Source organism: Martes martes (assembly GCF_963455335.1).
Source record: "Martes martes genome assembly, chromosome: 13".
NCBI classification, from domain to species: Eukaryota; Metazoa; Chordata; class Mammalia; order Carnivora; family Mustelidae; genus Martes; species Martes martes.
In genome coordinates, this window is record NC_137901.1 from 44,997,255 (window position 1) to 45,011,839 (window position 14,585).

Below are 14,585 nucleotides of genomic sequence, written 5' to 3' on the forward strand. Positions count from 1 at the left end.
TGAGCAGAGAGCCTGATGCAGGCCTAGATCCCAGGACCCCGAGATCATGACCTGAGCTGAAGGCAGAGGCTTTAACCCACTGAGCCACCCAGGCACCCGATAGTATGTATTTTTAGTCAGTATGATGTTAACTTTTTTCCTCCTTTGAAACTTTGTTGTTTGACTTCTCTGGTAGTTTTCTTTTTACTTTTCTAGCTGTTCAGCTTCTTATCTTTAACGTGCCCATCAGTTGCTCATGTTCTGTTCTTGAACATCCTTTTACCACATACACTCTTTCTGGGAAATTTCATCCATACTCCTGCTTTCTTATATTCCTGACTTCAGATTCCACCTATACTCAGTGACTCCCAAATGTGTATCTTCTTGGCTGAGTGTGAAACATGAATCCAGCTTCCAGTAGACATATTCGTTTGGATATTCCACAGGTCTCTCAGCACCATGTGGGCAGGACACCATTTCCCTCAGCTCTCCCTCTGTTGTTTCTTTGCTGTTAGAAGAAAAAAAGCCGACAAGGCTGAATTTTATATTTCCTATCTCCAGTGAGTTGTATAAACCCTGAGTTTTCTAAGTCAGAAATGTAGTAGTCATCTGTGATTTATTCACAGTTACTTTCGAAGTCTTCCTCTTGTACATAGTATGGTGCTGCACAATGAGAGGTGTCTAATTAAAACATTTCTGGTATTAAAAACAAAAGCAAGACCACAAGTGATGAAATGTCTTAAAGTCTGTGTTTGTATGAGATTTAAGATAGATTAAGGCATCAATTATTTATCTGATTTTGAGGTATGGAAGACTTCCTTGAGAATGAAAACAGAGGAGGAAACTATAAGGAAGATACTGATTTTACTCTATTAGAAATATAAAATAAAACTTTCTATATGCCTAAAGTTCTTTAAATTAAAGACAACAGATGGTAAGAGTACAGTGTAATACATGTTATTTTAAAAGTACTGGACGTTCAAAGTACATTTTACGTAGTAGAAGAAGTGACTAGTTCTGCTGTTGAGTATTACAAAAAGTTTCACAGTGGAGGTAACCCTGTATTTTGTAGAGAATCGATTTTTGGGGGTACATTTCTCTGGATTAGTATATTACAGGGAATATTTACCAATATTATTGCCTATCATGTCTTTTCAGAATCCTAGGAAAAATCATGTTTACTCTTTGCTGGACAGTATATATGAAATTCAAGCACGAATTCAGTCCAGATATGTAAAGAGATTAGTCATATCTTATTGCAAGGAATATAAATATTCCTGTGCATGTATGTATATATGTGTATGTATATACATTTTTTTTGGCAGAACTGTATTATTAAATCTGTGACAGTAGCTTCTACATGTACTAAGTAAGGAACCTAAGGATTGTCTCTTTGTCATAATTGAAAATAATGTATCAAGCTCACTTCTCTAAGAGGCATTTCTTTGGCTTCAGAAAGAAAAGAACCTAAATATTGAAGGGGGAGTGCCTTGACCCCTCAGGTGCGGGGCCCACACATGCCAGGAGAGGCCTGGAGGGGAGGGGTGATGGCCAGAGCCAGGAGGCTTCCAGCCTGCTCTGCATGGGCCTGGGGCCTGGGGACCACTGCTGGAAGGCTTCCCAGGCGCTCTTCTCAACCGATCCTGCCCATTCTGCCCTGGGGCTGCCCTGGCTTACACATCTGCTGCCAGAGCCGCTAGAGGCCCAGGTGCTAGGCTGCCCCCACCTGCAGCTCTGAGGTGGGTTCTGGAGGGGGCGACTAGTGGTCTTCTTGGCTGTTTGATGGAAAGAAACCAGGAGACCCAGCTTTGTGCCTGCTTGGACAGCTCTGTAGCCTCCAGAGCAAGATTTTATTTCTTTGAGAAGGGAGAGCAAGCAAGAGGGGTGGGGACAGAGAGAGAAGTGGTCTCCCCACTGAGCAAAGAGCGGGTCCCCATCCTCTGGGGTTGTGGCCTGAGCCGAAGGCAGACGCTTAACTGACTGAGCCACCAGAGGTTTTATGACATCTACAGCAAGTATTTTGAGGAATCCCTCAGTGCATTGTCATCAGACAGTGACCCCGATAAATAGGGCATAAGTCCCAATTTCTCTGAGTGACAATATGCTTGCATAGTCTTAGATCTTTTTGGCCCCTGGCAACCACCATTCTACTCATTGCTTTTACGTGTTTGACCATTTTGGATTCCACATGAAGCTACTGAACTTTTTCCCAGGATGACTGTACTGTTTTGTATTCTCACCAGCAAGTTATGAGAGTTCTAGTTGCACCCTAACTGGCGGGGGGGGGGGGGGGGGGAGGGAAGCAGAGGGAGAGGGACAAGCAAACTCTATGCTGAGCAGAGAGTCCCAGGCGGCGCTTAATCCTACAACCCTGAGATCCTGACCTGAGCCAAAACCGAGTCAGAGGCTTAACAGACTGAGCCTCCCAGGTGCCCCACTTATGATGCTGCAGTAAACATGGGGGTACAGGCATCTTTTCAAGTGAGTATCTTTATTTCCTTCAGATAAATACCCATAGATGGAATTGCTGGGTCGTACAGTAGTTCTCTTTTAATTTTTTTCAGGAAATTCCGTGCTGTTTTCCATAGTGGTTGCACATTCCCACTAACCATGTGTAAGGGTTCCCTTTTCTTTGTATTCTCACCAACACTTATTTCTTTTTGGTAATAGCCATTCTCACAAGTGTGAGATACTTCATTGTAGGTACTTCATTATAGATATTTCATTGTACTTTTAATTTGCATTTCCCTGACATTTAAAGATGTTGAGTACCTTTTCATGTAAAAAAAAAAGTGGGGGGTGAGGCAAGAAAAGAACCTAAATGTTGGAAATTTATGTAATTCACTCTTAATTTGCACAGAATGAGTACAGAAAAGTATTTGTATGGGACTGTTAATTTTAACATTGTTTATATTAGCAAAACAAAAACAAACTAGGAAACTAGTCTCAGTATTGAGGGTGGGTTAAAAGTTTTTATAGCTTAGGGGCCTTTGGGTGGCTCAGTCGTTAAGCGTCTGCCTTCACCTCAAGTCATGATCCTGTGGTCCTGGGATCAAGCCTCACATTGGGCTCCCTCCTTGGCAGGAAGCCTGCTTTTCCCTCTCTCGCTCGCCCTGCTTGTGTACCTGCTCTCACTATTTGTCTTCTGTCAAATAATTAAAATCTTATTTTTTAATGATTTTATTTATTTTGACAGAGAGAGACACAATAAGAGAGGGAACACAAGCAGGGGGTGTGGGAGAAGCAGGCTTCCCACTGAGCAGGGAGCCTGATGTGGGGCTCGAACCCAGGACCCCTGGGATCATGACCTGAAGCGAAGGCAGACACTTTACAACTGAGCCACCCAGGCACCCCAAATAAATAAAATCTTCAAAAAAAATTTTTTTATAGCTTATATAGTTGAATTTTACACTTTTAAATGAGATTGAATTATATGCCGATAAAGAATAATTCGTACAGTAGAATAAAAGAAATCACACAGTAGTACTGTGACCTTCCTTTTAAAAACTCTGTGTGTGTGTGTGTGTGTGTGTGTGTGTGTATACATTTTTAAAAAGTTTCTGGAGGTATGTATATAAAGTTTTTAGCAATGATTCCTAGTTGCATTGTTTCTGTTTTTGTAATAATTACACATTACTCTGTAATTTAGCCCGATCGGTATAGATGTAAAAATAATAAATTCAAGATTAAACAGTTACAAATATTCCTGTTTCTTAATTAATGGTATTATTACAAATATAAGAAAGGCTTAGAGTCCTATCTCTCCATGTTATAGGAGTAGATTAGTTGTGTTTTTGGAAGTATATTCCAGAGAATTCTGGTCTGGGAAGAAGGCAGTTATTTCATTATCTAAGATTATATGGATCTGGAGCAACTACTTAGTAATTCACATCATTAGGGTTAGGTAGACTTAGTTTTTCATAGTGGAGATAATCTAATGTTGGATTTGTTATGGTGGGAGTGTTTGCTATTTCAAAAATAAAGGTTGAATTTCCGGTGAACCTATAACTAACTGGGGGGAGTATTGTTGGTAAGTGAATTATTTGGGAGCCTAACTCCTTAGGAAATTTGGAGAATGATCATGCTGTGAAAATAGGTGGAAAAATGTTACTAGTTGTGGAAGTTCAACTGCTCAGGTTTTATATAGTAGGACTAAATTATATATTAGCTTAGGGACAAGATGACACAGCTGATGAGATTATTATTTTTCAAGATTATTAAATTGACAAAATCATTTGGTAAGTTCATCAGTTCAAGGCTACTCATGATGGCATCCTAACATTTCTGGTGGAATTAGTGAGGAATCAAGAAGATCTTTCTGAACTGTTTCAGATATGTATGGAGCTCATTTTTGGCAAGACTGACAGTAGGTCTAAGAAGTAAGGCAATTGTAATGATGATGCTTTTGGATCCATTCTTGGTTGACCATTCTTGGTTGACTCTCTCGTTTGTGTATGTATTGGTCATCTGTCAGCTTTTGAGAGTGCCATTCATATATATATACACACACACACACACACATCCTGTTTTGCTTAATAATTTTTACATCTCCTATGTGTCATTTTAGTGCCTCCTTGTGGGGAACTATATTAATGACAGTTACACAAATGATATTACACAGAGGAAGGATTATTAAACAAAAAATTATATTTTACAGTGATATTTTTATATTTTAAAGAAACATTGAAGATAATTTTATAGTCAGAATTATTTTTAATTTCATACTAAATCATTTAAGTTTGAGAGTTCATTTATTTGCTAAATATTAAGTGCCTGCTCTGTGTCAGGCAATAGGTACTTTTTGGAACATCAGTTACCAAAAAGGATGAATATTCCTGCTCTCTTGGGTTTTACATTCTAGCAAACAAGGCAGGTATAATAAATGATTAAATCATACAGCTTATTAGAATATGATAAGAACTGTGGAAAAGGAAAACAGCAGGGAGAGATGTATTAGGAGTGCTGCATGTTGGGGACGGAGTTTGCAGTATGAAGTAGAGTGGTCTGGAGGACTTCATTGAGAAGGTGACAATTGAGCAAAGATTTGAGGAAGAATGTTTTAGGCAGAGGAAACAAGCAGTGGAAAGGTCCTAAAGTGAAACTGTGCCTAACTCCTTCAAGGAACAACATGAAGTTTGTGGCTAAAACAGAATAAGGTAAGGAAGTCGTGTGGACAAATCCTATCTTGCAAGCTATTTTAGGGACTTTAGTTTTTACCTTGAAATTGGAAGCTCTTGGAGGATTCTGAGCAGAAGAGTGAATTGACAATACGCTTGTTCTGATAACCGTGTGGAAAATTTATTATAGAGGAGCATGGATAGAAGCAGGGAATCCAGTTAGGAGGCTATTGCAAGTAATCAACATGAGAGGTGTGATGGTGGTTTGTATCAGCATGGAGGGAGGAGGAGGTGGGAAAAATGGTCAAATTGTAAGTATATTTTAAAGGTAGAGTCTAAAGGATATGCTGAAAATTGAATGTGGGAGGCAGAGGATAAGAATAAGAGACATGTAAGGGGATGACTCTGATTTTCAGAGAACATTTAGAATGATGGAATTGCCATCAACTGAGACTGCCGGGTAAAGGGATTTGGGTAGGGAGTGGTGGTGGAGATGTCAGGGATTCAGTGTTGTAGATTTCAAGTTTGAGATGTCCTATAGACTTCTAAATGGGGATGTGGAGTATAGAGAATAAGCAGTTTTGTCAATAAAGAATGCAAAAGCTATCACAAAAATATCGGTCCCTAATTGAATTTGAAGTGCTGCTTATATTTCAAAATAATTTTTTCATTTAGTGACTGTTGGTTGAGTACCTCTATTTTTTTTTAAAGATTTTATTTATTTATTTGAGAGAGCGAGAGCGAGCGAGAGATTGAGAGAACTAGTCAGGGGAGGGGCAGAGGAAGAAGCAGACTCCCTGCTGGGCAGGGAGCCTGATGGGGGTCTCCATCCCAGGACCCTGGAATCATGACCTGAGCCAAAGGCAGATGGAAGGCAGATGCTTAACAGACCAAAACACCCTGGCGCCCCCTGTACACAAACATTTTAAATGACAATTGTAGCAGATGCTGTGAAGAAAGGGCACCTAGGACATAGGAGATAATGGTGCCAATCATTCTGATAGTCCTGGAAGGCTTTCTTGAAGGGGTGTCATTTGAGGTATAATTCACATAAAATAAGATTCACTTATTTTAATTGTATAGACAGATGAATTTTGACAAATTTGTGTAAGCACCACTACAGTCAAGATATAGATACAGATCTGGCGCCCTATTTTTGTCCATTTTTACATTGGGTTTTCTTTTTTATTATTGATTTGTAGGAGTTCTTTATACATTCTAGATATAAATCTATTGTTGCCTATGTAATATTTTCGACCATTTTTAAGCTTTTATTTTAATCCCAGTTAACATACAGTGTTACATTAGTTTCAGGTGTACAATGTGATTCCACAATTCCATATAATACCCAGTGCTCATTACAAGTACACTCCTTAATCCCCATCACCTATTTAACCCATCCCTCCACCCACCTCGCCTCTGGTAACCATCAGTGTGTTCTCTATATTTAAGAGTCTGTTTCTTGGTTTGTCTTTCTCTCTCGCTCTCTTTTTCTCCCTTGCTCATTTGTTTTGTTTCTTAAATTCCACATATGAGTGAAATCATATGTTATTTTTCTCTCTAACTTATCTTCCTTAGCATTAATACTCTCTAGTATATTCTATTACATCTCTGTAATATTCCATTATTATACATCCATCTCTGTAATGTTCCATCTCTCACACACACGCACATACACACACACACACACACATCTTTAGCCATTCATCAGTGGACACTTGGGCTGCTTCCAGATCTTGACTGTTGCAAGTAGAGCTGCTATAAACATCAGGGTGTATGTGTATAGCAGCATTTGATTTAGTGTTTTTGTATTCTTTGGGTAAATACCCAGTAGTGTGACTGCTGGATCATAGGGTAGTTGCATTTATAACTTTTTGAGCAACTTCCGTACTGTTTTCCACAATGGCTGTATTAGTTTTCATTCCCATTAGTAGTACAAGAGGGTATCTTTTTTCCCACATCCTTTCCAACTCCTATTATTTCTTGTGTTGTTGATTTTAGCCATTCTGACAGGTGTGAGATTATGGTTTTGATTTGTATTTCCCTGATGATGAGTGATGTTGAACATCTTTTCATGTGTTTGTTTGCCATCTGTATATCTCCTTTGGAGAAATGTATGTGCTTGTCTTCTGCCCATTTTTTAATTAGATTATATGTTTTTGGGTGTTCAGTTTTATAAGTTCTTTATGTATTTTGGACACTAATTCTTTACCAGATATGTCATTTGCAAATATCTTCTCCCATTCCATAAGTTGCTTTTTAGTTTTAATTGTTTTCTTCACTGTGCTGTTTTCTCTCATTTTGAAAATTGTTCTTATTTTATATCTTTATCTGAACATCTTTATATGAACAGTTTCTAATTGAAATGAAGTCCAATTTATTGATCATGTTTTTCTTTCTGTATGTTGTTTAAAAAATAGTTTGTTATATCAAGTTCATGAAAATATGCTTGTATTTTCTTCTAAAAGTTTTTATCCATTATCCGTTGCAAATTAAATTTGTGAATGATCTGAGTCTAGCAGTCAAGGTTCATTTTTGTTCATGTAATATTCAATTGATTCAGTACCATTTGTTGGAAATACTATTTTTACCCATTGAATATAGGTTGTTTTAAGTAAGGTGACTATATGTGTAGATCTGTTTCTCACTTCTGTTCTGTTGGTCTCTTTATCTTTGCACCAACCACATGTCAGTTATGGATCAATGGTGGGGTTTTTTTGTTTTTTGTTTTTTTTTCTTCAAGAATGCCCTGGCTATTCTAATTCTTCTGCATTTCTGTATAAATTTTAGAATCACCTTGTGAATTTTCTTCAAAAAGCCTGCTGGGATTTTGACTATGATTTCATGGAATTTCTAGGTCAGCATTAGGGAAACTGATATCTTCAGTATATTGAGTCTTCCAGTCAATAAAAATGGTATATCCCTCCATTTAGTAAATTCTAATTTCTTTCAGTGGTGTTGCAGGGTAGAAGTATTGCACATCTTATTAGATTTATTTCTAGTTACTCATTTTTTATGCTATTATATATACTATTATTTTTAAAAGTTCATTTTTTAGTTATTGTTTGAAAATATATAGAAATACAGTTGATTTTTATGTATTAATCTTCTATCCAGTTACCTTATTCAAATAATTTTTTATAGATTCTCTTGGTTTTCTGTGTAATCATGTCATATGTGAATAATGACAATTATGTGTGTTTTCCAGTCTTCATTTTTTTTTTAACTTTTGTGCTTTATTTCCATTCTTAATACTATTGATTTGTCTATGGGTTTATTTATTATGATGAATAGATATGGTGTTAATGGATATTCTTGTCTTATTCCTGAAATCAAGGAAAAAGAGTCCAATATTTTATCAGTAAGATGTTATTAGCTGTAAATTTTTTATAAGTTGTTTATTAGATTAAGGATTTATCTCTAAATTTTTAAACGTTTGTATAATGAGTAGGTGTTAAATTTTGTCAAATACTTTTCCTTTATATATTGAGATATTATGTGGGTTTTATTTTGGTAGTTTGGTGAATTACAGTGATTGCTTTCCAAAAGTTATACTAGTTCTCATTCTTAGAATTAACATCTTTGGTTGTATGGTTATAGAATGCCTCATCTTTTTAATATAGTCTGGATTCAGTTTGCTAAAATTTTGTTTAGTGTTTTTGTGTCTATGTTCATGAGAAAGTTTGGCTTGTAGATTTCTTTCTAATAATGTGCTTGTTAGGTTTTGGTATCAGAGTTTGGTGACCTCATAATAGAATTGGGAACTGTTGGGGCACCTGGGTGGTTCAGTTGGTTAAGTATCTGCCTTTTGCTTGGGTCATGATCTCAGGGTCCTGGGATTGAGCCCCATGTTGGGCTCCCTGCTCAGTGAGGAGCCTGCTTCTCCCTCTTCCTCTGCCCCATCCCCTTGCTTGTGCGTGTTTACTCTCTCTCTCTCACGAATAAATAAAATCTTTAAAAAGAAAAGATTAATCTGTATTGTATTTATCAGTACTTCATTTCATTTGATGACTGAATAATATTCTGTTGTAGAATATTTTTGTTTATTCATCAGTTGATGGACATTCTGAATTTTTTCTATTTTTTGGCTATGATGGTTAATACTACTGTGAGCATTTGTGTGTAAGTTTTGTGTGAATGCTTGTCTTCAGTTCTCTTGGGTCTATACTAGAAGTGGAATTGCTCTGTCATATGGTAATTCTATGTTTAACTTTTTGAGGAACTGCCAAATTGTTTTCCAAAGTGGCTGCACGCCTTATAATCCTGCCAGCATGTATAAGAGTTCCATTTTCCCCACATTCTTGCCAGCCCTTGTTACTTTTTTGTAGTTTTTTTTCCTTTCTTAAATTATTATAGTCATCCTAATGAGTGTTGGCTGTTCATTCTTATTTTTTTAGAATGCTTTGTAATTTTTCATCAAATGCTGGACTTATGAATGAACAATTGTAGAGGCTCTACTTGGTGTTATTTTCCTCCAAAGAGAGTTAAGTTTTCCTTTGGAAGGTGAAGTACTAGATTACCTTGAATGTTGAATGTTGACTCTAAGATTTGTTAGGGCTGATATTTCCATTTTGACCTTAATCTAAGGAGAGTCCTTCTGAAGTCTCAACAGAGAGCTAGAGTTATTTTTGAAGGCCTTTCTGGCTTGGTAGAGATTATACTCCAGTCTTTGTTTCTCCAGCATTGGGCAGAAGCTGAAATACTCCACTCAGCTCTTTAGTCTCTTAACTGCTGTTTTATGCTAGTTTTCTTGAATTACTGTCTTTTTTGTGGTTCTTCCACTCTGGGACTTTGTTCTTTTGTTTCTACCTTTCTGATAGCCCAGAACTCTTCTTCTCAGTCCAGTAGTGCTGCCACTTCTGCTTGGGCTCTCTTTTCCTCTTATATAGCAAAGTCAAGGATGAAGCAAAGGTGATTGTGGAGCTGATCTTTGGTGCTTCCCTTCTCTTAAGAGTTGTACCCCTCCTGCTTCTCTTGCCTATATTGCTCTTTAGTGTCTTCAAATAGCTTTTACATTTGTCCAGATTTTATAACTTTTATCAGGAGGAGGGTTAGTTTGATACAAGCTACTCTATTATGATGGGAGTCATGAATACTGATGTTTCATTAAGTACATCACAAGGAAATGAAGAAACTGGTATCTTTTGAGAGTGAGAACATAAATTTTCAGCAGAAAATTTGGACAAGAATATAGAAGGATTTTTATTTTCAAACGAGAGGGTCACAGTCAGCTGTGTTTCAAGGATAGTAAAGCATCACTTCACAGTAAGATATGTGACAGGAAGTTGATGTTTGGTAATTTCTTTTTAAAAACTGAACAGTCATTAACTGTTTAGAGAATCCAAAGTGGATAAAAACCTTAAAATGAGAATTAAAGAGGAAATATTTAATAAAAGAGCAATTATTTTCTGGATTTAGTAGTGAAGAAACCAAGACTATGAATTTTATTTATTTATTTATTTTTAATTTTTAATTTTATTTATTTTTAAGATTTTATTATTTATGTATTAAAGAGAGTGAACATGAGTAGTGGGGAGAAGCAGAGGGAGAGGGAGAAGCAGACTCACTGCTGAGCAGGGAACCCAGCATGGGGCTCAATCCTGGGACCCTGGGTTCATGACCTGAGCCAAAGGCAGACATTTAACCAACTAAGCCACTCAGGTGCTCTAAGACTATGAATTTTAAGTGGTTGCTATTAGAATAGAACTTGGTTATTTGTGTAAATGTTAGTGATTATTAAATGGTTGGGATTTGAGTATTCAGATGTGATGGTTAAAAGACAGTGTTTATCTGTTAAGGGTGCCAGAGAGGATTGTGTTCACAAAATCTGGATGGTACAGAAATGCTAGCTAACTAGGCATGTAAAAATGTGGGAGGAAGAGAATGACTAAAGTTATAGGAGTAGATGTTATGTTTTCAGAACGTGGAGAAATAGAGGAAAAAGGCAGAAATAGATGTGTAAGGAATATAGCTCCTTCTCCTCTAAGACTTAAAAATGGGGATTTGGAAAGCAACTAACCATTTGCTTTCTTCACCAAAATACCCCTAAGAAGGGAGCCAGGTGTTGCAGGCCACCCTGTATCTGTGTTTTTCCTTTCGCCCTTTTGTGAACTCTCAAGGTTAGTCAGTGATTTTCTTCACACTTTCATTAGGAAATTTGCCAAAGGCATCCTTTTGAGGCAGCTGTCTCTGTACCCTTGGAGGCCATCAGTAATGTTTCTGATCTATAGGAGTCGTCGGCACAAAAATGTTGGACTGAACTGAGTCTTCGTGGTTTAAAACATTCCCTTGCCAAAATTACTTTATTTCCCGCTCGAACTGTATTACAAAGTATATCACGTTTTGGGGCTTCTGGTCCTTTTATAGTTTTTTGTTATTGCATCTTTCCAGGTAAATCCAATATTAATAGTAAATATATCTAAATATATTAATAATGAAAGGAGACTCAAGTTTTGAAACATAATTTAACTACAGTGGACACATTAAAAATCCTTATATATAGATAAATGTGAATATTTGTATAGGATGTTAAAGAATTTATTTTTACTACTGAGAATTTTTAAAGTAAAATATAGTTTAATTGGTGGTGTTCTTTTGGTTTGAGGCAGTCAGATGATATCTTCATACTAAGATAAGTTTTGAGGGCATATTAAACTTGACGTAAATAATTAGTCCATGATTAAAATGCATTAGAATAAGTTGAAATGCATTTGTGTTTTTATTTCTATTCAGTTTAATAATATATGCAACTGTTATATGCATCTTTAATATATTAGTCTGTTTCTCTTGTTTTACTAAACTGTCTTCTTTCAGCCACCCACACAGAATATGCCTATGGGTCCTGGAGGGATGAATCAGAGTGGCCCTCCCCCACCTCCACGCTCTCACAACATGCCTTCAGATGGAATGGTAGGTGGGGGTCCTCCTGCACCACACATGCAGAACCAGATGAACGGCCAGATGCCTGGTAAGTTTTTCTCCTCTAAGACATTAACACCAGAGTTGCTTAGCAACTGAAACGACATGGGGGCTCAAGGGATACTAGATTGTTGATGACAAAACTGCTTTGAATGCCCCCGAGTACAAGCTCTCTTAGAGTTTGTTAGCTACAGAGCTACGTGACCTGTATTCAGTGTTTATCAGGCTGCCCTTGGGCTTTGATGTAGCTGACACACAGCATTCCTCTGATGAACAGAACTGGCTAAATTTAGTCTGTCTGAAACTATGCAATACAGCTGGCTTTAGAAGCTTTTTGGAAAAAAAGGCATTGTGCCATGACTTAAGAATTAAAATTTCTTTATAGATTATAAAGGTACTATAACATTTCCTTGGGTTTTGTATTTACTTAAAAATTTACTGGTCCCAGAAATAGTATTGCTGGAAAAAACACGTGGGGAAAAGAAAAAAAATCTGTAAAATGCTAATATATTTAGTATTTCCTCATTGATACTATTGAAGCTGAGTGTAGATTTTTATGAATACATATGCTTATAGCATAATATATATATGCAAATTGATATTAAAACAGATTTAAAAGAAGAAAAATAATGTCAGATGTTTTATATAATGAGATAGTCTCTTTACTAATCCATTTTAAGTTTGGAGTTGCTTAGAATATCTTCTAGGTCATTGGATGCTTAATTAGTTACCTTTTGCTGGTTTGAATTTTTAATCTGAAAAGTATCTTTAAACTATTTTGTTTTTGTAACAATAGTTACAACCCATACCCATAATTTTTGGTGGATTGTTTTCTGCATTTAATATGAGAATATTTGTACTTTCTAAAAACAAAGGCTATTTTCATTAACTAAAAGGAAGTATTATACAAATAGGAATAATGAAAATAAATTAGAATAACAATGCAGTTCATTTTTTAAAATTAGTAATTAGCATCCTTAGGATAGTGTTGTCTTAGCTGTTTGTGTTGGATGGTAACATTGGTGTCCAGAGACAATGGGTATATATCGCTTCTCGGCCTTTTGGCTAAGATCAAGTGCAGAGACAATGGGTATAGGAAATGAGGTAAAGGAGAGCACGGAGCAAATGAAGCCAGGTAGTCTCATTCATAGAAGATTGATGTGTGATTTGTAGGAGGTTGGCGTTGTTTTGGTGGCTGTCTTATTTCTTTTTGAGGCTTGCCATAATCTGTGGCCACCCCCTCAAACCCACACCCTGTGTGGGGCTGGGAATAAAGATTAACTACTTGTTATGTTGTAGTCAGGAGGATGCTTCTTGCTGAATTCGCATTTAACTCATCAGGACCTGTTGTTTTTTGAACCAGAAGGGTAGTGCTAGTGCATGTTAGCAAGTTAAGAGTTTTGTGACTTTTTATGGTGGTACTGTTAATTAGAATTTTGACTTAACTTCTCTGTGTAGCATTAAAGCTTAAGGTCAGAGAAGCACTTGAATGGCAATGTAATTATTGTTAACATGGCATTTGGGTTTTTGTATACAGCCATCTGGAATAGTTATATTCTTTATAAACCAGAGATTTTCAACTAGTGATGACCTGCGTTGTCTAGAACACTGTAGAGCTTCCAAAACAATTCTCTAATATAAAGAGTTCTAGTTAGGTGTAGGAGAAATTGAAGTCCAGTTACTTTGTTTCCTTTATTTAATACACTCCTTCATAGAGCTTTGCCAACTTTTGTATGCACATGAATTTGTATCTAGGCTTTTAATAACCTATTTAAGTTTTGTTTTAATATTTTCTAATCTAAGTTACAGAGGTACTTGTGTGCTCCTTGATCTTGGTCAAATAACCACAATTTCATGTTCCTTTTTAAAAACATTTAACAGATTAAAAAAAATTAGACAATAATAAACCTCTGGTACCAAAGTCAAAAGGTACCAAAGGGTATATAGCCTCTGCCTCCAGATACTTTGTTCCAGAGAGTCATCAGTTCTAGTTATCCTTCAAGAGATATTCTCTGTATCCAGAACATATGCATAACACTCTTTTTTCTTTTGTCTTATTCTTAAAAAAAAAAAAAACACAAGTGGTAACATACATCATGTAGTATTATATATGATATTTTTCCTTCTTAAAGATAGATCTTAGAGACCATTTTGGAGAGACCACTCAATACATGAAGAGCTGCCTCATGCTTTTGGTGACTGTATTTCATTCTTTCTCATGGATGCCCCTCATTTATTTGAACAGTTCCTTATGATGGAAATACAGGTTATTTCTAGTCTTCTGATATTAAAAATTATGCTTTGTGAATGTGCTTATAAAATAAAAGTAAATTAGTAAATAAACACACACAGTTTTGCATTCATGCATGTGTACACACAAAGGCCTTATATTTATAGAACTGCAGTTGTTGGGTTAAAGGTATATGCATTTTAAAATGTGGTAGTTATTGCCAAATTGCTCTACATAAAAATAGTACTTATTTGTATACTTATATACCTCAACAGTATCTGAAATTACTTTTCTTCATAGATCAAAACTTTGGGTCTTTGGAATCTGAAAGATGAAAAAAG

General features: G+C 36.3%; 1 protein-coding gene across 2 annotated transcripts in view; it reads left to right on the plus strand.

The window, feature by feature from the left end:
- Positions 1 to 14,585, plus strand: part of SS18 (SS18 subunit of BAF chromatin remodeling complex) — a 95,308-nt gene that overhangs the window by 29,359 nt on the left and 51,364 nt on the right. For both annotated transcript variants that reach the window (XM_080821775.1, XM_080821776.1), the window contains exon 4: positions 11,910 to 12,063. In XM_080821775.1, coding sequence (XP_080677901.1) covers positions 11,910 to 12,063 — 154 coding nt within the window. The remainder of the gene's footprint in view (positions 1 to 11,909; positions 12,064 to 14,585) is intronic.